Source organism: Staurois parvus, unplaced genomic scaffold (assembly GCF_062004578.1).
Source record: "Staurois parvus isolate SC_StPar_1 unplaced genomic scaffold, SC_StPar_1.0 ptg000139l, whole genome shotgun sequence".
Taxonomy (NCBI): domain Eukaryota; kingdom Metazoa; phylum Chordata; class Amphibia; order Anura; family Ranidae; genus Staurois; species Staurois parvus.
The window spans coordinates 359,307-385,899 of NW_028317935.1; the positions used below are offsets into that span (position 1 = coordinate 359,307).

The 26,593-nt window shown below is 46.1% G+C and overlaps 1 protein-coding gene across 1 annotated transcript in view; it reads right to left on the reverse strand.

Annotated features, from left to right (window-relative positions):
* Positions 1–26,593, reverse strand: part of ACAT2 (acetyl-CoA acetyltransferase 2) — a 60,494-nt gene that overhangs the window by 30,030 nt on the left and 3,871 nt on the right. The window contains exons 2-4 of the mRNA XM_089673499.1: positions 21,525–21,659; positions 19,983–20,164; positions 10,869–10,986 (exon numbers count right to left, since the gene is read on the reverse strand). Of these exons, the coding sequence (XP_089529625.1) occupies positions 10,869–10,986; positions 19,983–20,164; positions 21,525–21,659 (435 nt within the window). The remainder of the gene's footprint in view (positions 1–10,868; positions 10,987–19,982; positions 20,165–21,524; positions 21,660–26,593) is intronic.

Consider the following 26,593-nt stretch of genomic DNA (forward strand, 5'->3'; position numbering starts at 1 on the left):
TGCCATGTGCCACTTTCAGGTCTCTTCACACTGCTGGTGTGTTAAATTTTTTGACATAGGGTGCAGGCAGATTACGGGCCTCACATAGCTGCTGCCAGGCCCCTAATCTGCCATGGGCCCCTATATACCGCCTCCTCATGCTGCTGCCAAGTCTAGAGTCTGTCATGGGTCCCTGTACGGCCTCCCATTGCTGCTGTCTCCATCGCCACACTCTGCTGCCATGTGCCACTTTCAGGTCTCTTCACACTGCTGGTGTGTTAAATTTTTTGACATAGGGTGCAGGCAGATTACGGGCCTCACATAGCTGCTGCCAGGCCCCTAATCTGCCATGGGCCCCTATATACCGCCTCCTCATGCTGCTGCCAAGTCTAGAGTCTGTCATGGGTCCCTGTACGGCCTCCCATTGCTGCTGTCTCCATCGCCACACTCTGCTGCCATGTGCCACTTTCAGGTCTCTTCACACTGCTGGTGTGTTAAATTTTTTGACATAGGGTGCAGGCAGATTACGGGCCTCACATAGCTGCTGCCAGGCCCCTAATCTGCCATGGGCCCCTATATACCGCCTCCTCATGCTGCTGCCAAGTCTAGAGTCTGTCATGGGTCCCTGTACGGCCTCCCATTGCTGCTGTCTCCATCGCCACACTCTGCTGCCATGTGCCACTTTCAGGTCTCTTCACACTGCTGGTGTGTTTAATTTTTTGACATAGGGTGCAGGCAGATTACGGGCCTCACATAGCTGCTGCCAGGCCCCTAATCTGCCATGGGCCCCTATATACCGCCTCCTCATGCTGCTGCCAAGTCTAGAGTCTCTCATGGGTCCCTGTACGGCCTCCCATTGCTGCTGTCTCCATCGCCACACTCTGCCATGTGCCACTTTCAGGTCTCTTCACACTGCTGGTGTGTTTAATTTTTTGACATAGGGTGCAGGCAGATTACGGGCCTCACATAGCTGCTGCCAGGCCCCTAATCTGCCATGGGCCCCTATATACCGCCTCCTCATGCTGCTGCCAAGTCTAGAGTCTGTCATGGGTCCCTGTACGGCCTCCCATTGCTGCTGTCTCCATCGCCACACTCTGCCATGTGCCACTTTCAGGTCTCTTCACACTGCTGGTGTGTTAAATTTTTTGACATAGGGTGCAGGCAGATTACGGGCCTCACATAGCTGCTGCCAGGCCCCTAATCTGCCATGGGCCCCTATATACCGCCTCCTCATGCTGCTGCCAAGTCCAGAGTCTCTCATGGGTCCCTGTACGGCCTCCCATTGCTGCTGTCTCCATCGCCACACTCTGCTGCCATGTGCCACTTTCAGGTCTCTTCACACTGCTGGTGTGTTAAATTTTTTGACATAGGGTGCAGGCAGATTACGGGCCTCACATAGCTGCTGCCAGGCCCCTAATCTGCCATGGGCCCCTATATACCGCCTCCTCATGCTGCTGCCAAGTCTAGAGTCTCTCATGGGTCCCTGTACGGCCTCCCATTGCTGCTGTCTCCATCGCCACACTCTGCTGCCATGTGCCACTTTCAGGTCTCTTCACACTGCTGGTGTGTTAAATTTTTTGACATAGGGTGCAGGCAGATTACGGGCCTCACATAGCTGCTGCCAGGCCCCTAATCTGCCATGGGCCCCTATATACCGCCTCCTCATGCTGCTGCCAAGTCCAGAGTCTCTCATGGGTCCCTGTACGGCCTCCCATTGCTGCTGTCTCCATCGCCACACTCTGCTGCCATGTGCCACTTTCAGGTCTCTTCACACTGCTGGTGTGTTTAATTTTTTGACATAGGGTGCAGGCAGATTACGGGCCTCACATAGCTGCTGCCAGGCCCCTAATCTGCCATGGGCCCCTATATACCGCCTCCTCATGCTGCTGCCAAGTCTAGAGTCTGTCATGGGTCCCTGTACGGCCTCCCATTGCTGCTGTCTCCATCGCCACACTCTGCTGCCATGTGCCACTTTCAGGTCTCTTCACACTGCTGGTGTGTTAAATTTTTTGACATAGGGTGCAGGCAGATTACGGGCCTCACATAGCTGCTGCCAGGCCCCTAATCTGCCATGGGCCCCTATATACCGCCTCCTCATGCTGCTGCCAAGTCTAGAGTCTCTCATGGGTCCCTGTACGGCCTCCCATTGCTGCTGTCTCCATCGCCACACTCTGCTGCCATGTGCCACTTTCAGGTCTCTTCACACTGCTGGTGTGTTTAATTTTTTGACATAGGGTGCAGGCAGATTACGGGCCTCACATAGCTGCTGCCAGGCCCCTAATCTGCCATGGGCCCCTATATACCGCCTCCTCATGCTGCTGCCAAGTCTAGAGTCTGTCATGGGTCCCTGTACGGCCTCCCATTGCTGCTGTCTCCATCGCCACACTCTGCCATGTGCCACTTTCAGGTCTCTTCACACTGCTGGTGTGTTTAATTTTTTGACATAGGGTGCAGGCAGATTACGGGCCTCACATAGCTGCTGCCAGGCCCCTAATCTGCCATGGGCCCCTATATACCGCCTCCTCATGCTGCTGCCAAGTCTAGAGTCTCTCATGGGTCCCTGTACGGCCTCCCATTGCTGCTGTCTCCATCGCCACACTCTGCTGCCATGTGCCACTTTCAGGTCTCTTCACACTGCTGGTGTGTTTAATTTTTTGACATAGGGTGCAGGCAGATTACGGGCCTCACATAGCTGCTGCCAGGCCCCTAATCTGCCATGGGCCCCTATATACCGCCTCCTCATGCTGCTGCCAAGTCCAGAGTCTCTCATGGGTCCCTGTACGGCCTCCCATTGCTGCTGTCTCCATCGCCACACTCTGCTGCCATGTGCCACTTTCAGGTCTCTTCACACTGCTGGTGTGTTAAATTTTTTGACATAGGGTGCAGGCAGATTACGGGCCTCACATAGCTGCTGCCAGGCCCCTAATCTGCCATGGGCCCCTATATACCGCCTCCTCATGCTGCTGCCAAGTCCAGAGTCTCTCATGGGTCCCTGTACGGCCTCCCATTGCTGCTGTCTCCATCGCCACACTCTGCTGCCATGTGCCACTTTCAGGTCTCTTCACACTGCTGGTGTGTTTAATTTTTTGACATAGGGTGCAGGCAGATTACGGGCCTCACATAGCTGCTGCCAGGCCCCTAATCTGCCATGGGCCCCTATATACCGCCTCCTCATGCTGCTGCCAAGTCTAGAGTCTCTCATGGGTCCCTGTACGGCCTCCCATTGCTGCTGTCTCCATCGCCACACTCTGCCATGTGCCACTTTCAGGTCTCTTCACACTGCTGGTGTGTTTAATTTTTTGACATAGGGTGCAGGCAGATTACGGGCCTCACATAGCTGCTGCCAGGCCCCTAATCTGCCATGGGCCCCTATATACCGCCTCCTCATGCTGCTGCCAAGTCTAGAGTCTGTCATGGGTCCCTGTACGGCCTCCCATTGCTGCTGTCTCCATCGCCACACTCTGCCATGTGCCACTTTCAGGTCTCTTCACACTGCTGGTGTGTTAAATTTTTTGACATAGGGTGCAGGCAGATTACGGGCCTCACATAGCTGCTGCCAGGCCCCTAATCTGCCATGGGCCCCTATATACCGCCTCCTCATGCTGCTGCCAAGTTCAGAGTCTCTCATGGGTCCCTGTACGGCCTCCCATTGCTGCTGTCTCCATCGCCACACTCTGCCATGTGCCACTTTCAGGTCTCTTCACACTGCTGGTGTGTTAAATTTTTTGACAAAGGGTGCAGGCAGATTACGGGCCTCACATAGCTGCTGCCAGGCCCCTAATCTGCCATGGGCCCCTATATACCGCCTCCTCATGCTGCTGCCAAGTCCAGAGTCTCTCATGGGTCCCTGTACGGCCTCCCATTGCTGCTGTCTCCATCGCCACACTCTGCTGCCATGTGCCACTTTCAGGTCTCTTCACACTGCTGGTGTGTTAAATTTTTTGACATAGGGTGCAGGCAGATTACGGGCCTCACATAGCTGCTGCCAGGCCCCTAATCTGCCATGGGCCCCTATATACCGCCTCCTCATGCTGCTGCCAAGTCCAGAGTCTCTCATGGGTCCCTGTACGGCCTCCCATTGCTGCTGTCTCCATCGCCACACTCTGCTGCCATGTGCCACTTTCAGGTCTCTTCACACTGCTGGTGTGTTTAATTTTTTGACATAGGGTGCAGGCAGATTACGGGCCTCACATAGCTGCTGCCAGGCCCCTAATCTGCCATGGGCCCCTATATACCGCCTCCTCATGCTGCTGCCAAGTCTAGAGTCTGTCATGGGTCCCTGTACGGCCTCCCATTGCTGCTGTCTCCATCGCCACACTCTGCTGCCATGTGCCACTTTCAGGTCTCTTCACACTGCTGGTGTGTTAAATTTTTTGACATAGGGTGCAGGCAGATTACGGGCCTCACATAGCTGCTGCCAGGCCCCTAATCTGCCATGGGCCCCTATATACCGCCTCCTCATGCTGCTGCCAAGTCTAGAGTCTCTCATGGGTCCCTGTACGGCCTCCCATTGCTGCTGTCTCCATCGCCACACTCTGCTGCCATGTGCCACTTTCAGGTCTCTTCACACTGCTGGTGTGTTTAATTTTTTGACATAGGGTGCAGGCAGATTACGGGCCTCACATAGCTGCTGCCAGGCCCCTAATCTGCCATGGGCCCCTATATACCGCCTCCTCATGCTGCTGCCAAGTCTAGAGTCTGTCATGGGTCCCTGTACGGCCTCCCATTGCTGCTGTCTCCATCGCCACACTCTGCCATGTGCCACTTTCAGGTCTCTTCACACTGCTGGTGTGTTTAATTTTTTGACATAGGGTGCAGGCAGATTACGGGCCTCACATAGCTGCTGCCAGGCCCCTAATCTGCCATGGGCCCCTATATACCGCCTCCTCATGCTGCTGCCAAGTCTAGAGTCTCTCATGGGTCCCTGTACGGCCTCCCATTGCTGCTGTCTCCATCGCCACACTCTGCTGCCATGTGCCACTTTCAGGTCTCTTCACACTGCTGGTGTGTTTAATTTTTTGACATAGGGTGCAGGCAGATTACGGGCCTCACATAGCTGCTGCCAGGCCCCTAATCTGCCATGGGCCCCTATATACCGCCTCCTCATGCTGCTGCCAAGTCCAGAGTCTCTCATGGGTCCCTGTACGGCCTCCCATTGCTGCTGTCTCCATCGCCACACTCTGCTGCCATGTGCCACTTTCAGGTCTCTTCACACTGCTGGTGTGTTTAATTTTTTGACATAGGGTGCAGGCAGATTACGGGCCTCACATAGCTGCTGCCAGGCCCCTAATCTGCCATGGGCCCCTATATACCGCCTCCTCATGCTGCTGCCAAGTCTAGAGTCTCTCATGGGTCCCTGTACGGCCTCCCATTGCTGCTGTCTCCATCGCCACACTCTGCCATGTGCCACTTTCAGGTCTCTTCACACTGCTGGTGTGTTTAATTTTTTGACATAGGGTGCAGGCAGATTACGGGCCTCACATAGCTGCTGCCAGGCCCCTAATCTGCCATGGGCCCCTATATACCGCCTCCTCATGCTGCTGCCAAGTCTAGAGTCTGTCATGGGTCCCTGTACGGCCTCCCATTGCTGCTGTCTCCATCGCCACACTCTGCCATGTGCCACTTTCAGGTCTCTTCACACTGCTGGTGTGTTAAATTTTTTGACATAGGGTGCAGGCAGATTACGGGCCTCACATAGCTGCTGCCAGGCCCCTAATCTGCCATGGGCCCCTATATACCGCCTCCTCATGCTGCTGCCAAGTCCAGAGTCTCTCATGGGTCCCTGTACGGCCTCCCATTGCTGCTGTCTCCATCGCCACACTCTGCTGCCATGTGCCACTTTCAGGTCTCTTCACACTGCTGGTGTGTTAAATTTTTTGACATAGGGTGCAGGCAGATTACGGGCCTCACATAGCTGCTGCCAGGCCCCTAATCTGCCATGGGCCCCTATATACCGCCTCCTCATGCTGCTGCCAAGTCTAGAGTCTCTCATGGGTCCCTGTACGGCCTCCCATTGCTGCTGTCTCCATCGCCACACTCTGCTGCCATGTGCCACTTTCAGGTCTCTTCACACTGCTGGTGTGTTAAATTTTTTGACATAGGGTGCAGGCAGATTACGGGCCTCACATAGCTGCTGCCAGGCCCCTAATCTGCCATGGGCCCCTATATACCGCCTCCTCATGCTGCTGCCAAGTCCAGAGTCTCTCATGGGTCCCTGTACGGCCTCCCATTGCTGCTGTCTCCATCGCCACACTCTGCTGCCATGTGCCACTTTCAGGTCTCTTCACACTGCTGGTGTGTTAAATTTTTTGACATAGGGTGCAGGCAGATTACGGGCCTCACATAGCTGCTGCCAGGCCCCTAATCTGCCATGGGCCCCTATATACCGCCTCCTCATGCTGCTGCCAAGTCTAGAGTCTGTCATGGGTCCCTGTACGGCCTCCCATTGCTGCTGTCTCCATCGCCACACTCTGCTGCCATGTGCCACTTTCAGGTCTCTTCACACTGCTGGTGTGTTAAATTTTTTGACATAGGGTGCAGGCAGATTACGGGCCTCACATAGCTGCTGCCAGGCCCCTAATCTGCCATGGGCCCCTATATACCGCCTCCTCATGCTGCTGCCAAGTCTAGAGTCTGTCATGGGTCCCTGTACGGCCTCCCATTGCTGCTGTCTCCATCGCCACACTCTGCTGCCATGTGCCACTTTCAGGTCTCTTCACACTGCTGGTGTGTTAAATTTTTTGACATAGGGTGCAGGCAGATTACGGGCCTCACATAGCTGCTGCCAGGCCCCTAATCTGCCATGGGCCCCTATATACCGCCTCCTCATGCTGCTGCCAAGTCTAGAGTCTGTCATGGGTCCCTGTACGGCCTCCCATTGCTGCTGTCTCCATCGCCACACTCTGCTGCCATGTGCCACTTTCAGGTCTCTTCACACTGCTGGTGTGTTAAATTTTTTGACATAGGGTGCAGGCAGATTACGGGCCTCACATAGCTGCTGCCAGGCCCCTAATCTGCCATGGGCCCCTATATACCGCCTCCTCATGCTGCTGCCAAGTCTAGAGTCTGTCATGGGTCCCTGTACGGCCTCCCATTGCTGCTGTCTCCATCGCCACACTCTGCTGCCATGTGCCACTTTCAGGTCTCTTCACACTGCTGGTGTGTTAAATTTTTTGACATAGGGTGCAGGCAGATTACGGGCCTCACATAGCTGCTGCCAGGCCCCTAATCTGCCATGGGCCCCTATATACCGCCTCCTCATGCTGCTGCCAAGTCCAGAGTCTCTCATGGGTCCCTGTACGGCCTCCCATTGCTGCTGTCTCCATCGCCACACTCTGCTGCCATGTGCCACTTTCAGGTCTCTTCACACTGCTGGTGTGTTTAATTTTTTGACATAGGGTGCAGGCAGATTACGGGCCTCACATAGCTGCTGCCAGGCCCCTAATCTGCCATGGGCCCCTATATACCGCCTCCTCATGCTGCTGCCAAGTCTAGAGTCTCTCATGGGTCCCTGTACGGCCTCCCATTGCTGCTGTCTCCATCGCCACACTCTGCCATGTGCCACTTTCAGGTCTCTTCACACTGCTGGTGTGTTTAATTTTTTGACATAGGGTGCAGGCAGATTACGGGCCTCACATAGCTGCTGCCAGGCCCCTAATCTGCCATGGGCCCCTATATACCGCCTCCTCATGCTGCTGCCAAGTCTAGAGTCTGTCATGGGTCCCTGTACGGCCTCCCATTGCTGCTGTCTCCATCGCCACACTCTGCCATGTGCCACTTTCAGGTCTCTTCACACTGCTGGTGTGTTTAATTTTTTGACATAGGGTGCAGGCAGATTACGGGCCTCACATAGCTGCTGCCAGGCCCCTAATCTGCCATGGGCCCCTATATACCGCCTCCTCATGCTGCTGCCAAGTCCAGAGTCTCTCATGGGTCCCTGTACGGCCTCCCATTGCTGCTGTCTCCATCGCCACACTCTGCTGCCATGTGCCACTTTCAGGTCTCTTCACACTGCTGGTGTGTTAAATTTTTTGACATAGGGTGCAGGCAGATTACGGGCCTCACATAGCTGCTGCCAGGCCCCTAATCTGCCATGGGCCCCTATATACCGCCTCCTCATGCTGCTGCCAAGTCTAGAGTCTGTCATGGGTCCCTGTACGGCCTCCCATTGCTGCTGTCTCCATCGCCACACTCTGCTGCCATGTGCCACTTTCAGGTCTCTTCACACTGCTGGTGTGTTTAATTTTTTGACATAGGGTGCAGGCAGATTACGGGCCTCACATAGCTGCTGCCAGGCCCCTAATCTGCCATGGGCCCCTATATACCGCCTCCTCATGCTGCTGCCAAGTCCAGAGTCTCTCATGGGTCCCTGTACGGCCTCCCATTGCTGCTGTCTCCATCGCCACACTCTGCTGCCATGTGCCACTTTCAGGTCTCTTCACACTGCTGGTGTGTTAAATTTTTTGACATAGGGTGCTGGCAGATTACGGGCCTCCCATTGCTGCTGCCAGACATGTAATCTGCCATGGGCCCCCGTACCGACTCCTCATGCTGTGACGTTGCAACAAGGTGTAATTCAACCCTACATATGTTAGACCGCCTTTACGAACAGCTAAAGGCCATCACAGATTTCCTGATGTTAAAAGCGGATAAAGGTACTCCCTGTGTAACTTAGATGTCAGCCATTGTCAGCTCATGTGTGACACCTGCGCTTGCTCAGGCCCTTTGAGGAGGCCACGCTATTCGTGAGTCGGCAGGACTATGGGATGAATGAGGTCAAATCGGCCATGGGCCCCCGTACCGCCTGTTCACGCTGATGCTGGTCCCACAGTGTGACCTGGGTCCCTGTACGGCCTCCCATTGCTTCCACTCTGCCATGTGCCACTTTGAAATCTCCTCACACTCCTGCGGTTGTCCATTTTGTCATAGGTTGCTGGCAGATTACAGGCCTTCCATAGGTGCCACCAAGCCCCATATCGGCCATGGGCCCCCGTACCGCCTGGTCACGCTGCTGCTGGGCCCACAGTGTGACCTGGGTCCCTGTACCGCCTCCCATTGCTCCCACTCTGCCATGTGCCACTTTCAGGTCTCCTCACGCTCCTGCTGGTTTCCATTTTGTCATAGGTTGCTGTATGGCCTCCCATTGCTGCTGCCTCCACCGCCACACTGTGGCTCCAAACACTGGTTTTGGCCCCGTGACTGGCCAAAGGAGTGAAGTGTGCAGTGATTCTAAGATCGACGGCACTCATCTGCATGTCATACTGACAGACAGTATTATTTCTCTTCCCCAGCAGACTCCAAGGGCATTTACATTAAAGGTACAGTGTTCTGCACTAATATTAAGTCTCTCTGAAGCCTAGAAACACCCTTTTTTAAGTTAAATTCACAGCGAATTTATTCGACTCGAATCGAATATTGTCCACGAATTCGCCGAATCAGTCGAATCGAATTTTTCATTTCTTCGCTCATCTCTAGTTATATGTAAAAACAATAAAAAAAAAAAAATAATAATAATACTGCTCAAGTAGCCCTGGCAGTGTCCTGATGTTTTCGAAAAAATGAATAATGTGCTTTTCATCTGACAGAGTAGTCTGCATGTAAATGTGGAAAAAATAAATAAATTTGAATATTTAGTACTGTCATTACAAGTATAAATAACATATCCTCTTAGTTTGTAAGCTCCAAGGAGCAGAGCCCTCCTATCCCTCTTGTATCCCTCTTGTATTGTTGCTGTATTGTCTCCCGTTATATTGTAAAGCGCTGAGCAAACTGTTGATGCTATATAAATCCTGTATAATAATAATAATAATATTCTCTGAATACATTATCTTTCTAATAGTGATCCTTTAAAAGGAACAGCATTGCACACTTAAAATGCTTATAGCAGTATTAAACTCAAAAGTAAACATTTATTATTGCGGCTTACAAATCCTTAGATGTGGTGGCTGCATTAGTTTTCTATTTTTAGCCTTTCCTTCCACCTAATGATCCAGCCAGTAATTCTGTTTTACAACAGAACAAGCTGTCCTGCATGGTTAGCAGTCAGGGAGTTGAGACAAACTGTTTAACACTGATCAGGGTGCTTACAATGATCAGCTTTTAATCATTCATGTAAAACTTTTATGAGCTTGAGATTGGCTTCAATTTGTTAATGTATCTAAATCTGCTAGTCCATCTAACACTCCCCTCCCCCAGATTAACACTGATGCAGTCCAAAAGTGTCAATGTGCTCCTTCATTTGGAGTGGGGACAGTCTAATACAGGAGGTGTGTTACTGGCCAGATTACCTGGTGAAAATCAGAAGGGAGGGAGGGGAGGCCTAAAAAAAATAGAAAACAAATGCAGCAATTACATCTAATCATTGGTAAGCTTCAATATAATACATTTACTTTTTTACTTAATACTGCTTTAAGAGCGAGTATACTTACCAAGGCCCTGGATGCCCTTGGAAATTGTGCTGATCGAAAACCGCTCCCCAAGTATGCTCAGTTAGCACAGTGTGTATTGTGATGTCATTTTCAGGTTGACAACGGCATTGTGAGATCCTTTTAGTAACTAAGGTGGTCAAGGAAAAAAAGATTGTACGCTCCTTGAGGGTTAGGGGCTGATGTGAATGTACAATATATAAAGTGCTGCATAAATTGGTAAATTGACAGCGCTGTATAAGTACCTGTAATAGATATATAGGAAAAAAAACTGCCTTATGTGACCAGGATTTGTAGCCTAAGGTTGCAAGATTGTGGCGATGATGTTAGCATACATTTTGCTTTTCTAGTTTTCCAGATGTCCCACTGGATCCAGAATAAAGGAAAATCAGCATTTACATTATCTAAAATGTAGGTTTTATGGTCCTTGAGTGGAAATAAATGGTCAGTCTGCAATCATCTTACCAGTTACTCCCATGTGGTACTTGTAAAAGGCATCATTGAGACCGTCACAAAGTATGCTGTCTTGTAATGGGACATCCCCAGCTTTCACACCTGCTCTCATCTGGACCAAGTGAGGAGCCTGAAAAAGAATGATTTAGTTAAAACACTTAAATGGTAAGCAAGTTTAAAAGATAGGAAGTAAATACACTGCTCCAAAAAATTAAAGGAACACTTTGAAAACACATTAGATCTCAATGGAGAAAAATATCATGCTGGATATCTATACGGATATGTGTTAGGAATGTTAGGATGCCCCATCGTTTGATGGAAATTAAAATGATCAATCTACAGAGGACTGAATTCAAAAGACACCTGAAAATCAAAGCTAAAAAAAATGATGCAGCACGATAGTCCATTTTGCTGAAATGTCATTGCAGCAACTCAGAATGGTACTCAGTAGTTTGTATGGCCCCTAAGTGCTTGTATGCATGCCTGGAAATGTTGGGACATGCTCCTAATGAGACGACGAATGCTGTCCTGGGGTATTTCTTCCCAGATCTGGACCAGGGCATCACTGAGCTCCTGGACAGTCTGAGGTGCAACCTGGTGGTGTCGGATGGACCGAACCGTGATATCCCAGAGGTGTTCTATTGGATTTTGGTCAGGCGAGTGTGGGGGCCATTCAATGGTATCAATTCCATCATTCTCCAGGAATTGGCTGCATACTCTCGCCACATGAGGCCAGGCATTGCCGCTCACCAGGAGGAACCCAGGACCCACTGCACCAGCGTAGGGTCTAACAATGTGTCCAAGCATTTCATCTTGATACCTAATGGCAGTAAGGGTGCCATTGTCTAGCCTGTAGAGGTCTGTGCGTCTATCCATGGAAATGCCTCCCCAGACCATCACTGACCCACCACCAAAATTGTCATGCTGAATGTTATTACAAGAAGCATAACATTCTCCTTGGCTTCTCCAGACCCTTTCACGGCTGTCACATGTACTCAGGGTGAACCTGCTCCGATCTGTGAAGAGCACAGGGCGCCAGTGGTGGACCTGCCAATTCTGGAGTTTAATGGCAAATGCCAATCGAGCTCTATGGTGCTGGGCAGTGAGCACAGGGCCCACTAGAGGACTTCAGGCCCTCAGGCCACCCTCATGAAGTCCGTTTCTGATTGTTTTGTCAGAGACATTCACACCAGTGGCCTGCTGGAGGTAATTTTGTAGGGCTCTGGCAGTGCTCATCCTGTTCTTCCTTGCACAAAGGAGCAGATACTGGTCTCCTGGAATCTCCTCCATGCTCTTTAGACTGTGCTGGGAGACACAGCAAACCTTCTGGCAATGGCATGTATTCATGTGCTATCCTGGAGGAATTGGACTGCCTGTCAAACTTCTGTAGGGTCCAGGAATCACCTCATGCTACCAGTTGTGACACTGACCCTAGCCAAATGCAAAACTAGTAAAAAACAGTCAGAAAAGATGAGTAGGGAAAAAAATGTCAGTGGCCTTCACCTGTAAAACCATTCCTGTTTTGGGGGTTGTCTTATTGTTGCCCATCTAGTGCATCTGTTAAATTTAATTAACACCAAAGCAGCTGAAACTGATTAACAGCCCTCTCTGCTACTTAATTGATCAGTTTGATATCCCAAGAGTATAAATGACTTGATGCTATACTCTGATTAAAAAGCGTTCATTTAATTTTTTTGAGCAGTGTATATGCACATGAATAAAAGACATGTAAAAGTAACTTTCAGCACTAGGCTCTAGCATAATGTTATAGTTTAAGGAAAAAATAAATACTAACAATAATGAGTATACAGAATAAATCTACATCCTGTATAATATTTAAAATAGATATAAGAACTTCCCAGTGCAGCTGACAGGAAACAGGAAGTTTGTTTCTATTAGCTTTATACCCACAGTGAACATGTTCCATCCAGTGTCTGCTCTCCTACTTCAGAGTTCCACTCACCTCTCTGCACTCTCCTAAAGAAGAATGCTTGTTGTATTGAAATGATGTGAACTTGTGAGCTACTATGGTGGTATACAAACACCTACAAATAATTAACTCCTATAAGTATGACGGTGCATCAACACAAAAACACATACTCACAATATTATGTGGAAATGAATAAATAAAATATTAAGTGTGTCGCGCTCCTCAATATTGTTTAGTAGTGAATAAATATAAGAAAATAATAAATAAATAAATAGAATTTAAATAATTCTAAATGGATCCATAGTGATAAAATTTAAAAACCCCTGGTGTTATATTTAATTAACCATACAAATAAAATTAAATAGTGTGAAAATAGCTGATAAATTCAGATTATATGGACACAATATTAATTAAATCAGGTAAACTAAAAAACCCCCATACGTAGTGGTATATTATGTGCAAAACTTATATGTGCAAAAAATGCAAAAATACTTCATAAAACAGTGAAGAAAAAAAAAAAAATATATATATATATATATAATAAAAAACAGTATACTAATTCATATAAAAATTGACAAATCAAAAATGATAAATAAATAATAGTAAAACAATACAAATAATATAGTTTATTCACTCTCACTTGTGCAGCCTAAAAATAGTGATAAGAGCTATATACTGGTTATCCTTAACTCAGGTGACAAATGATTGTCCCAAACGTGGAAAATGTATTGCTGTTGAGGTAGATTGTAATATTCCTTTCCTTCCACTAGATGGCCTTTTCTTCTGTGTTATAAGGGTTGGATAGATGGAAGTAGATATCTCCCCTCGTCCTATTAAAGACTATCTCCTCTTCTTCCCTTTTGCTCCTCCAATTTAGGCCATGTAAAAGAAAGATTCCCACATAGTGCTTTATCCTTCATATAGGGTTTAATGTGTCTCCAGCCAAATGCAAACTTACATTTTCACAGGGTAATACAGAGCGTTTTAAAAATGTGTGTGCCCTCGCACAGTGACAGTACTCGCCGTTCCATTGTTGGTGGCGTCGTGACGTCAGAGCCCCTCCCCTACGCGTTACGCCACAGGGTCACGTGGCTTCCTCAGGGGGATGTAATAAGACGCCATGACGCTACTGCCCTTATATAGGTCGTTCCAGCGCCATTTTCCCGGAGCCCGCACAGAGGCGGCCATCTCAATGGGGCCAGATATTTTGCTTGTGTTCCCGCAATGTGTACATGCATAGACCACATTGCTTATATTTTATTTGCAAGATTTATTAGGAAACAACCTTTACTCTGACTATGTGTCACTAGTACTGTGACCGGGCTGGGCACCAAAAAATACAATAATTATGTATATACAGAAACTTTTGCTTGGACACCTTATTAAAAAACCTTTTAATCAATTTATTTAAAATATGTAAAATAATATTTATAGAGGAGGAAGTTATTTTATTTATTACGGGTAAAAATATTTAAAAAATAAAAATGATAATTACTTGGACACCTTATTAGTTCTTATTGTCTCATGATATACAGTAAAAAAAACTTTTTAATTAATTTATTTAAAATATGTAAAATAATATTTATAGAGGAGGAAGTTATTTTATTTATTGCAAGGAAAATAATAAATAATAAATAAAAATAATAATAATATAAGAAAAGAGTGAAAATTTGAAATTAAAAATAAATGTAGAGGAATATATCTACAGAAGTCAGAAAAAAGAAATACTAATATATAATAGGTATATTGATGATATTGTTCTTATATGGGATGGCATTAAAGAGGATTTAGAGGATTTTTATGAGAACCTAAATAGGAATGAAAACAACATAACTTTGAGCTGGAATATAAGTAAAGAGGTTGTAAATTTCCTAGATATACTGATGGTAAAAGAAGGCAATATGATATATACAAAGAATTCTTTCAAACAGACAGATCGTAATGCATATATACCAACTACAAGCTGTCACTATCCACCTTGGATCAATAATATGCCCAAGGGTCAATTTATAAGGCTCAAAAGAAATTGCACTAAAGAAATTGATTATAGAGCACAAAGCGAAGTATTAACACAAAGACTCATAGACAAAGGATTCTGAGTTAAGGATAACCAGTATATAGCTCTAATCACTATTTTTAGGCTGCACAAGTGAGAGTGAGCAAACTAGATTATTTTTATTGTTTTACTATTTATTTATCATTTTTGATTTATCAATTTTTATATGAATTAGTATACTGTTTTTTATTATATATATATATATTTTTTTTTTTTCTTCACTGTTTTATGAAATATTTTTGCATTTTTTGCACATATAAGTTTTGCACATAATATACCACTACGTATGGGGTTTTTTTAGTTTACCTGATTTAATTAATATTGTGTCCATATAATCTGAATTTATCAGCTATTTTCACACTATTTAATTTTATTTGTATGGTTAATTAAATATAACACCAGGGGTTTTTAAATTTTATCACTATGGATCCATTTAGAATTATTTAAATTCTATTTATTTATTTATTATTTTCTTATATTTATTCACTACTAAACAATATTGAGGAGCGCGACACACTTAATATTTTATTGCTTGTTGTATTGAGCAGTACTTGATTCTAGCGCACATAGGTTTTTTTTTTACTAAAACTGCATGGTGCAAAATGTGGTGCAACTCTTCATATGAACCAATCAGCTTCCAGGCTTTATTGTCAAAACTTACTGTATTTTTCGCACCATAAGAGGCACTTTTTTTCCCACAAAAAAATGGGGGAAATGTCTGTGCGTCTTATGGAGTGGCTGGCCCGGTAGTTCTCCCCCCCCCCCCGTTCGCTGAAGACGTGTCAGAATACCGGCCACTCGGCTGTTCTGTGCAGCAGAACCTGCAGACTTCAAGCGGTCCTACCTGTTCCTCGGTCCAGCGGTGTTCTCAAAATCTTCTCTCCCTGGTGCTGGCATCTTTAGTGTGCGGCTTCACAGCCGGGTTCCCACTGCGCATGCACGAGAAGCACTGCGCTTTGTGAATGGCTCTGTAGTCTCCTGGGACCTGTCACATGTCCCAGAAAACTACGGGGAGGGAGGGGGAAGGACAACTCCACCGAAGTGGGAGCGGGTACCTGTCAAATTCGGGTATCCACTCCCCCCCTGCGCTCCCAAAGGTCCGCAGTCTCTGGTCATCTCCTGTACTATGTCTGCAGTCCATTGGTTCAGAATATTTTTTTTCTTCCTCCAAAACCTAGGTGCGTGTTATGGAGCGAAAATACGGTAAATGAATAGGCTGAAGATAGAAGCCGATTAGCTACAAAAACACAGCTGCGCCAGATTCTGTGTGCACCAGTTTTAGTAAATCAACCCCATAGATTTGTATATTCTCAGGTACCACCTACCTCTCTGCTCTCCCCTTTAGTGTTGCACTACCTGTTCTCCTTGCTCTCTTCAATGTTACAGCCTCCTCCTGCAGCAGTAATCCCTGCATATATGGGTAGTAAAAATTATTTAAAAACCTGCCAGAATTTGGCTTTTTTGTATATGGAGGCTGTTAGAATAGGTTATACATTCTATTAACAATGTGCAGAGAGCTACAGTAGGTGTGTGAACTATTCCTTCAAACCACTCTTTGCTTTTCATATTCTGTTAATTATTTATATTGATACATTTATAGTGTCAGTAACATCCTGGTGTTACCAATTCCAGTCTCACAGCACTTAGCAATTTACACTGTACCAATAACCTGTTGTCATCAGTATGGATGTGAACTACTAATATACAGGTGCTGTTCTTTTTTGTGTAATGCCTAACTGAATGTAACCCCAGCATTTCACATTCCTGATGTCTGTTGTACCATGTACTTGCATTAAAAAAAAATATCCTGTACTCTTTATATTTCTTGCTTTGTGTGAAATACCTGGTGATACTGCCAGTCCCACACTCTCCTATCTCAAACTGACCAGGTTAGCACATTCACCCAGCTTGGTCGGTTTTCTCGCTGTGCAGGGGGTGTACTGTTTTTTTTTTACCACCTCCACCTCTCTAAACCCTCATGCAGCTGAGAACACAGATTATGTGATAACGTATTACAAAAAAAGAAAAAGGGGACAGACACGCACTCACACATGTTTTGCCTTGCATTTCTGTTTTAAACTAAACAGGTTGTTTAGCAAGGTAAGAATTCTTATATACTTCAAATCAGCTAAATACATTTCAGATGCATTAAAGAACTAGCGGTTTAAAGTTTTTCAGATCTTCTTTAGAAAGTGGTGGCACCATGAGCAGTGCAGCATGCTGCAAAAAAGAACTCCTTGCTCTCTGTGTGGTAGTAGTGGTCCTGTTGCAGAAGTCTGAAATACTCCATGTTAAAAGTCCACCTTTTGACCATGAATAATAAATGCCCTTTTTTGCAGGTAAAAAAAAGTGCATTAATTATTATTTTCGGTTGCAGGAGCCTTTAAAAGCATTGCACCAGATCATTGGTACCATGCAGGTCTCCTGCAGACCTGTCAGTATATCTGCTTGCCCGTACGGCAAGCAGATATACTAACAGGAAGACTCAATGAACTAACATAGCACTCCACAGCGTCAAAGTAGTTCATTGAGAACTACAAGCCGACAGCCTCTTAGGCTGTGGGGACTTGTAGTTCATTCACAGAACACTGTGAATGAATGATGCGGCTGTGTGGACAGAGCCCTGAAAGGCAGTTTTTAAAAAAAAAAAAGTGACAGCTTGTACGTGGAACTTCCCCTCATTCTTCTGTCACAGGGATTAGGGGGGAGGGGGGGGGGGGTCAACAGCTGCAGCATTGAGCATAAGCTACCTTCCCAAAGGTGTTCCCAAAGGTGAACTTATCCCTTAAGTCAGAGTTACAGGTCTCCAGTCTGTAAAGAGCATGAGCTTTGACAGAGGATATGTTGGATCTTCACAGACTGACCACTGCTTCCACACAAAGAGCAAGAGTTCTTTCCAACAACATGCTGGCTTTTCTTAAGGTGGAAGAAAAGCCTAAGTCTAACCCTCGTACTACCCATTCTGCTTAACATGTATAATAAAAGATACTGTACGTACATAATGTATATTTACTTAATTTTAGTCTGCTCCGGTCATGTGATCCTGCAGCTTTGGCTTTCCTGTGTAAGTGAGTAACAGCTGCATGGAAGAGGAGGGAGCTCTGACAATGGCTGAGCCATGGGAGCCGGTGATGTCATGGCTGTTTCCGGAAGTCACAGCCATTGTCACCATGCACAGCTACGCCAGATTCTGATTGCACCAGTATTACTAAATCCCCCACAAAGTGTCTTGTGTGTATTTGCCAGACAGCATACCATAACAAGTAATACAGTACGTGTCATTTTTTCTGTCCGACTATTCCTCTCTTTAATGTTAAATTAGTGGAAGCAGGAGAAATTTATAATTAGCACAATAAATCTTCTTAAGGATTTATAGTTCACAGTTTATAGTCTCAGTGTAGTGATGCAGATTATTGGTGAGAGAAGTTGAAGGTGATTTGGTTCATTGGTGCATATGGACCAACATGCACAGCTGTTCCAGAGTGTACATTAACCAAATGTAGCTAATGGGCCATGTTTGTTAAGCAGCACTCCCCGACCTCGGACTCCTGGAAATAAGAATTTAATATGTGTGTTCACCCTCCTCATATACTGTCCCCTCTCCTCTGTTCCTGTTGGTGGGGCCTCTCCTCTCAACTAGGGAGTAGTGGTGGCTAGCTCCCGGGTCAAATCTCAGGATGGTCACTTCTGGCCATCGGGCAGAGCCTGGGCTCACTGTTAGCTCCTCAGAGTGCCATCTTCACCAACTTCCTGGCCAGCCAATCAGAGAAAACCCCATCCCCAGCTCGCCTCCTGATTAGGGGGTCAAAAAAGGGCAGGAAGCTCCAGCCAATGTAGAGGGGAGAAGCTGACAGGCTACCCAATCCCCCTCACAAGGTCAATGACCAATGAATAAGAGAAGGTGAGGAGCTCAGTGGATGGCTGCCAGAGGGGTCCTCATGCCTTGTGCTAGCGATGGGATGGTGGGAGCCCAGGCTCCAGGATGCAATTTATGGTAGCCATGGCGACCTGGCGCCCAGGATTTGTTGAGCCCTGTGTTAATACAATAGTACATTAATGATAAGGCTATGAGTGTCCAGCCCTGAGAAATTTAGTCATGCTTGCCAGATGATTTCAAAGTTTAAAGATTTACCCTATGTCTGTATATAAAGCTGGCTTGATGAATTACCCGAAATTTGTTCCATAGGCGGACTTGTCAGCACTAACCAGTGTAACAAAAGTCAATTTGGTAATCATCTTATGTTGAAGAAGCCAGACAAAAAATTCTCGGCACCTCAAACAGTGCCTGCATCTAATCAGGTCAAGTCAATGTTCTCGTATTCTGACAGCTGCGAGTACCAGCTGTCAGAATACAATAGCCGGCACTGCATATGAAGACTGGCACCTGGAAGAAGCTGGGGAGAAAGGTGCCAGTGCTGGCAAGGGACCTCATGGGCATTGCACCATTGCCATAGAGGTGAGTAATCCTAAAATTTAGTTCCACTAAATTTTCGTAGCCAGAAATGAAACTCTAGAACTTGCAGGGTCAGTCTATGGGTGTAAATAAGGATATTCAATGATTCCTAATAAGCATACTGAATGTGAGGGAGTGGTGGACGCCGTTCCACTGATCCCCAGGAGTCAAGCAGAAAGCAACGTGAGCTCCATCTGGCCTCAGCCATCACGCCGGCCATGCCCTCTGACGTGTTTCGCCCGGCCCAGCGGCTGAGGCCAACTAGAGCTCACATCGCTTTCTGCTTGACTCCTGGGGATCGGTAGAACGGCATCCACCCCTCCTCACATTCAGTATGTCTCTGGTATGACTCGGGACACTGCTCCCCTCTCTTTCACTGCCGGCGAGGTGATTATACTTTCTGTCCAGCTTCGAGCGGCGCCACAGGCTTGTTACAAGGTCCTAATAAGTATAGTTTGGGATGTGGTTGCAGGTGACAGTAACAAAATGGACACACACACACACCTCTCTTAAATAGTAGTTCATGATAATCTGTCTTCTTTAATCAATATTGTTTCACATTCTCAAAAAGGTCAGTGGAATGTCTCTATGTCTTGTAAGGAAAAAACTTCAATAGAAGTGGATTACTTCTACACATAAATATCTCCAAGTCAAAATTTCAACAAGAAGAAAACTTAACCTCCATACCTGACTCATGTTCTCCATACCACCAGCAACCACAATATCAGACTCTCCTGTCAGTATGGCCTGAGCTCCAAGGCTAACTGCCTTCAGGCCCGAACCACAGATCATCTGGCAGCTCCATGCAGGAACAGAGTAAGGAACTGAGGCTCCCACAGCAGCTTGGCGAGTTGGGTTTTGCCCAGTGCCTGCAGGACACAGGAAAATAAGGATATACAGTAGCAGAGAGAAGACAGTTTAACTGGAAAAATAAATATAAGCAATTTTGGACATATCTAAATAATGAGAGCATTTGCCTATACAGTAATTGCTTATACAATATTTATACAAGTCTACCTAATTGTCATTTGTCTATAACAGTGTGCACTAAAGAAAACGTGGGAACATTTTCACATCTTTTTTTCCTATAAATAATGTGCATGCTACTTCCAATCCCCTGTAAAGCACTGCTGTGCACCCCCATTTTCCTCTGATTGTCCTATGAGGCTACATGACCCCTGACCCTCTGTCTTGGCAGTGCTAATCACATAAAAAGTTAACACTGGCAGCGCCGGCTCCCACCCTCCGTCCAGAACTCTGCTGCCTTACACTTTCTCCTCGGTGTACACCTGCAAGTAGGACACTGCTTATTCTTGTGTGGGGGGTAATGTTAAGGGAACAGAGGGCACTACAGTGTGTGTGCTATAGGGGGGGAAGGAGGTGGGACAGAGGACACTGCTATGGGGTGCAAGGGACACTGCTATGGGGGGGAAGGGGGGGCAGAGGACACTGCTATGGGGGGAAGGCGGGGCAGAGGTCACCAGCTGCCTTAAGATGCCAGGGTAGGGGGAGCAGTAAAATTCAAATCCCCAGCCACTTGCTAGGAATTTGGATTTATAAGATACTTGTCTTCCGACGATCCCGTGTTTTCCTCCTGCAACAGATGAAAGACAGCTTCTCCTCTTCTCCGTCCAGACGGCATTTAGCTGCTGCAGGAGGAAAGTTCTAGTAAATGCCTCCCCCGCTGCACCACCTGTCCTTTTTCCTCTTTTTTTTTGCCTGGATCCTCCTCGTGTGCTCCCCAAAGATGGCTCAAAAAAAAAATTTAAAAAAATAATAATAATAAATATATATATATATATATATATATATATATAATATTTACACACACACAAAAATAATGAAAAATAAAAGTTGCAATAAATACTAAAAATAAAAACTACTGACACCATCCACTACCCTACCAAATGACAAGGTCTACTTTTCAAGTAGGCCAAGTTTATATTTTTACAGTGCAATTTGTTTTAATATATTTTTCTGAGTTTTCCTTACAATTTAGTTAGGCCTTGCTAGTTAATTTCTTGAAGAAAAAAAAAAAAAGGAGAATGCCAAACCAACCCCAGTGATCTCTGATCTCTTTCATGTTGTTCAAGTAGATCTCCACCTCTGAAAGGTTGAATACCCCTGCTCTAAAGCATTGTACAAAATGATGTTTCTTCTATATAGTTCACTAGGAGAATAAAATAAATTGGATATATTTTAAATACAAAATTAAAGAAATTAGCCTACCTGCAGTCAACACATGTCCAAATATAACTTCAGAAATTTCATCTGGTTTAATGTCGGCTCTCTTCAGCACTTCACCGATCACTATGCTACCCAGGGTATGAACCGGGAGAGTGGACAGGGTTCCAGTAAATGAACCTAACAGAGGGGGAAATATATAAATACAGAGCTAAAAACTGCATACCGATCAATAGTCACATCAGAGGGACAAGGACCAATGTAGTTGCAGACAACACTTAGGGCCCATTCACACTAAAGTGATGTTGTGATACTTCAGCATGTTCTACGGCAGGCATTAACATGTGTTGCCTTGAGGCAGCCCATTCATTATGAACAGGCTGCTAATGCACCACAACAAATTAAAAAAAACGCAGTGCACCACAATGCATGGTATGTGTGTTGCGGTGTGCAGCAGTGCATTGAACTCTACTATATAGTGTATTGGGGTGCCACTCACAATGAATGGCACTGCATATAGAAACAAAAAGCAGGTGCGTTGCCATTCATTGTGGGTCATTGCCACAACACAAAAGTATGAATGGGCCTTAAAGCTTAACTTCAGGTATGATCTGTATTGCAGATATTTGTCCAGGTATGAGTTTGCATTACCCATACCTGGTGAGCCACAGGAGAAGCTGGAAATCACAGAAGTCATACTACTACAGTGATAGCTGCAATCTGCTGGGTCCTGGATTCTATGCAGCGGCTTCACTACTGTACACTAACCCCAGGGGGTCACATGCATTGCACCATCGCCATTAAAGTGGAAGTAATTTCCCACTGGACACTTAATAAAGCTCACCTGCATGTACAAGGAAGATCTCCTAGAACATGCACCGTTTAAGAGATATTCAATGTGAATGACATCACCAGCGCATGCGCTCTGAAAAAGCAGCATACCCGTGCCGTTCCTTCAGTGCTTTGTGCCGCGGCCAAGACGTCATCGTGGGTCAGCTAGCCAAGAGGCCAGAGCTCATGAACCTGGGTGAAGATGGAATCCCTGTCAGCGGTGACAGTGCGTCACTGGAGGGCTTCCTTCTAAGGGAAGTCTTTCATAAATGTGCAATATGACATTATTTTGCAGGGGAATATTTTTTTTTTGGTGGTTTACTACCAAAATCGTGAGTTTTTTTTCCAGTAAATACGCAGCGTTTTCTGATTGAACCTGGTGAAAATGACGCCATCACTCCTTCTCTCTACCTTGTCCAATTAAAGACAGCCTTTTATTCATTGAAAAAATACAATGCGGTGTGAATGACCTTCTGTAGTCAGTGTGCAGCGGAGCAGCTGTTTGCACAGAACCTGGGCAGAACCCATAAGATCTACTACTGCTGAAGACTACAGTGATTTCCAGCTTTCTCAGTGGCCCGTCTGGTATGAGATGTGCATACTTACCTTGTGCCCAGCTGGACCAATGTAAAGCTGGTCATACACTGTGTAATTTCATTTATCTTAACTAAAAATATGTAGTATCCAATCAGGCGGGCCCTTGTACTACATATTTGATAGGAGAGCTAAAAGAGATTGTACAATCAGATTGTATGGTGTATGGCAATACAAATCATTTCTAGAGTTCAGCTTTAACTAAAGCTGTACAAAAGCATCAGCACCGTATACACTCACCGGCCACTTTATTATTAGGTACACCTGTTCAATTGCTTGGTAACACAAATTGCTAATCAGCCAATCACATGACAGCAACTCAATGCATTTAGGAATCTAGACATGGTGAAGACGACTTGCTGAAGTTTAAATCGAGCATCAGAATGGGAAAGAAAATAGATTGAAGTGACTTTGAACGTTGGTGGTGCCAGATGGGCTGGTCTTAGTTTTTCAAAAACTGCTGCTCTACTGGGATTTTCACACACAACCATCTCTAGGGTTTACAGAGAATGGTCCGAAAAAGAGAAAATATCCAGTGAGCAGAAGATGTGTGGATGAAAATGCCTTGATGAGGTCAGAGGAGAATGAGCAGACTGGTTCAAGATGATAGAAAGGCAACAGTAACTCCTGTCAACATGGCCCAAAATCTCTGAGGAATGTTTCCAACACCTTGTTGAATCTATGCCATGAAGAATTAAGGCGGTTCTGAAAGCAAGGGGCGTCCAACCCAGTACTAGCAAGGTGTACCTAATAAAGTGGCCGGTGGGTGTAAATAATAAGAGGAAAAATGTTAAACCGACACAATCATTGGCAGGTTACAAGTAAAAATATAAATCCACATCTCAAATATGCATTGCCTATGAAGGTAATGTACAGGGGCGGACTGACACCTCATGGGGCCCCCGGGCAATAGGGGGATCATGGGGCCCCTGTGTCCTTGCCCAAACTCAAAAAAGCCTATGAAAAAGGTACCAGGGGCATCTCATGGGGCCCCCTACTGACCCGAGTTTCCAAATGGTCAGTCTGCCCCAGGTAATGTACTAAAAAAAAGGCACATCTACAGAGGCACAAAGATAAAAATGAAATCTGACTGCCAATCTCTAGCGAACGCAGTTACGTCAAAACATTCCAGCTTTATTAACCAAATTTGTGAAAGGCTGCATAAAGACATATGAAAAGGTTATTTAGGGAAAGCCAAGAAAGGTTGTATAAGGACAGAACAGTTCACGTGTTTAAATATTACTGATGTGACACGGCTACTCTGCCAATTTGCCTTTGGACTTTCCCCTATGACTTTGGACAAAAGAACATGATCCGATCAGTAGACTGGCCTGTCCTATCACACTGACAGTATGCAGAGGAGGCATGGACTGACAGCGTGGACCTGGGACATGGTTCTATACTCACAGGCAATCAGATCGCTGGGAGGGCTGCCAGCTGCACAGCTACCCTATCACAGAGCCACCAGCATATATGGTTCTACAACAGCCAGCCAATCAGCTGCAGAGGAGAGCAGGGCTCACTGTCAACACGTAAAAATCCTCCCTTCACTCCACACTGAGCTCATGAATATTCATGAACCCCAGATCCATGCAACAGCATGCTATACAAGAAGCTATGAATCCCAGGAGAAGCTGATTGTAGAGGACTATGCAGCATGTGCTCTTCATTGTCTGTTTACAATTTTCACATTCTACTGTTCATGCATGTAACCCGTACAGTGATCTGTATTTACCATTGTGAGAAAATTGAGCAGATCTCTATACACTTTACCAGGGGCGGACTGACCATTTGGAAACTCGGGCACTGGCCGAGGGCCCGGGGTCAGTAGGGGGCCCTATGAGATGCCCCGGTACTTTTTTCATAGGCTTTTTTGAGTTTGGGCAAGGACACAGGGGCCCCATGATCCCCTATTTCCCGGGGGCCCCATGAGTTGCCAGTCCGCCCCTGCGCTTTACATATATATTGTACATTCACATCAGTCCCTAACCCTCAAGAGGTGTACAATCTAAGGTCCCTAACTTACATTCATACATACACATATTAGGGCCAATTTAGACAGAAGCCAATGAACCTACCAGCATGTCTTTGGAGTGTGGGAGGAAACCGGAGTACCCGGAGGAAACCCATGCAGGCACAGGGAGAACATGCAAACTCCAGGCAAGTGGTACCGTGGTTGGGATTTGAACCGACAACGCTAGTACTGCCAGGCGGAAGTGCTAACCATTTAGCCACTGTGCTGCCTACAGTATATGTAAACCCTCCACTTTGTAAAACAACCTATTCAGTTTAAAACAGAAAATTAAAAACAAAACATTTGTGTATAGATGTAAAAAAAAAAAAATCATTATAAAACACAACTTTTCCCTTTTATATAAATGATCACATAATCACATATCTTCTGTTCTCAGCTGCATAAGAGCTGGGAGAGGAGAAACCGTAGAACACAGAGCTCCCCAGTCAAAGGCTGTGTGGGGGGGGAAGGGGGAGGTGTCGTCAGAACAAGTTTGACCATTGAAGGAGAGCAGGCTGAGTTCCAGCAAAGCTAGAGAACTGACCACACCGTGCTCTCATGCATAGTGTGGTCAGTTTTAATAGGAAAGCAGAGGGACTGGCAGAACACCAGGGATTTCACAGACAAGAAGCAATACAAAGAACAGGATACTTTTTCATACAAGTACATGGTACAGCAGGCACATAGGAATATGAAATGCTGGGTTTACATATTCTTTAACCCCTTAGGCTGGGTTCACACCTACATGTTAAATCACACACTTTCCCGAAATGCAGAGAAATGTGCCGCAGTGCACATCTGCAAATGCATACGCCAAACTTCATGGTGCCGTGGCACCACGCAGTTTAGTACAGGGCATTTTTGAGTCACAACCAGTTGTGGATTTTCCCTCATCACATGAACATGCGCTGCCTTCTGCAGATGGACACAAATGACTAGATTTCTTAATGGTGCCCCCATGCATCTGGCAAAAGCGTGGGGGCTTGAAACCGCCACCATACGGTCTAGTGCAGCACTATTTTTCACGCCCAGAGGGCAGCCAATTGAAATTAATGAGCTTCCCTAAACGCACAAAAATAAATGTGCACACTTAAGGCGCAACTTACGGTGTGAACAAGCCCTTAGGGACTGCCAAGTTTCTTGCATGTAGGTCAGCCAATTGCAATGAATGGGCTGGCCTACATATGATGCATTGGAAACGCACACATGCTCAGTAGCACCTGTAGCTATGAACCAAGTCTTATACCTAGGGCTGCTGAGATGGAAATCAACCCCAACTTCAACATACACACACTAATATCTGCAGTGCTTAAAGTGTTACTAAACCCAGGACCCTGCATTCACTATATCTGGTCTCCCACAGTACACACAACATGGAAATGCAATTTAGTAAATATAAACTGCTAAATACCTTTTATCTTCAACAGTTAGAGCAGTCTTGTGAATTCTATCAGTATCCAGCAGAGCACTGGTTAAAGCTTGTATAAGGCGGTTTCATTTTTCTCCAGGAGGATGCAGAACCCTTGACCTCTGTTTGGACAGTGCTGATTGGCCCTGTGCTGATCACATGCACTCTCCCAAGGAAAAAAAAAACCCCTCTCTAGCAATACACACACCAAACTGTGCATGTGTAGAGTGTCTCCACACAATCTGTCTGATCAAGAGATAAGAGGGG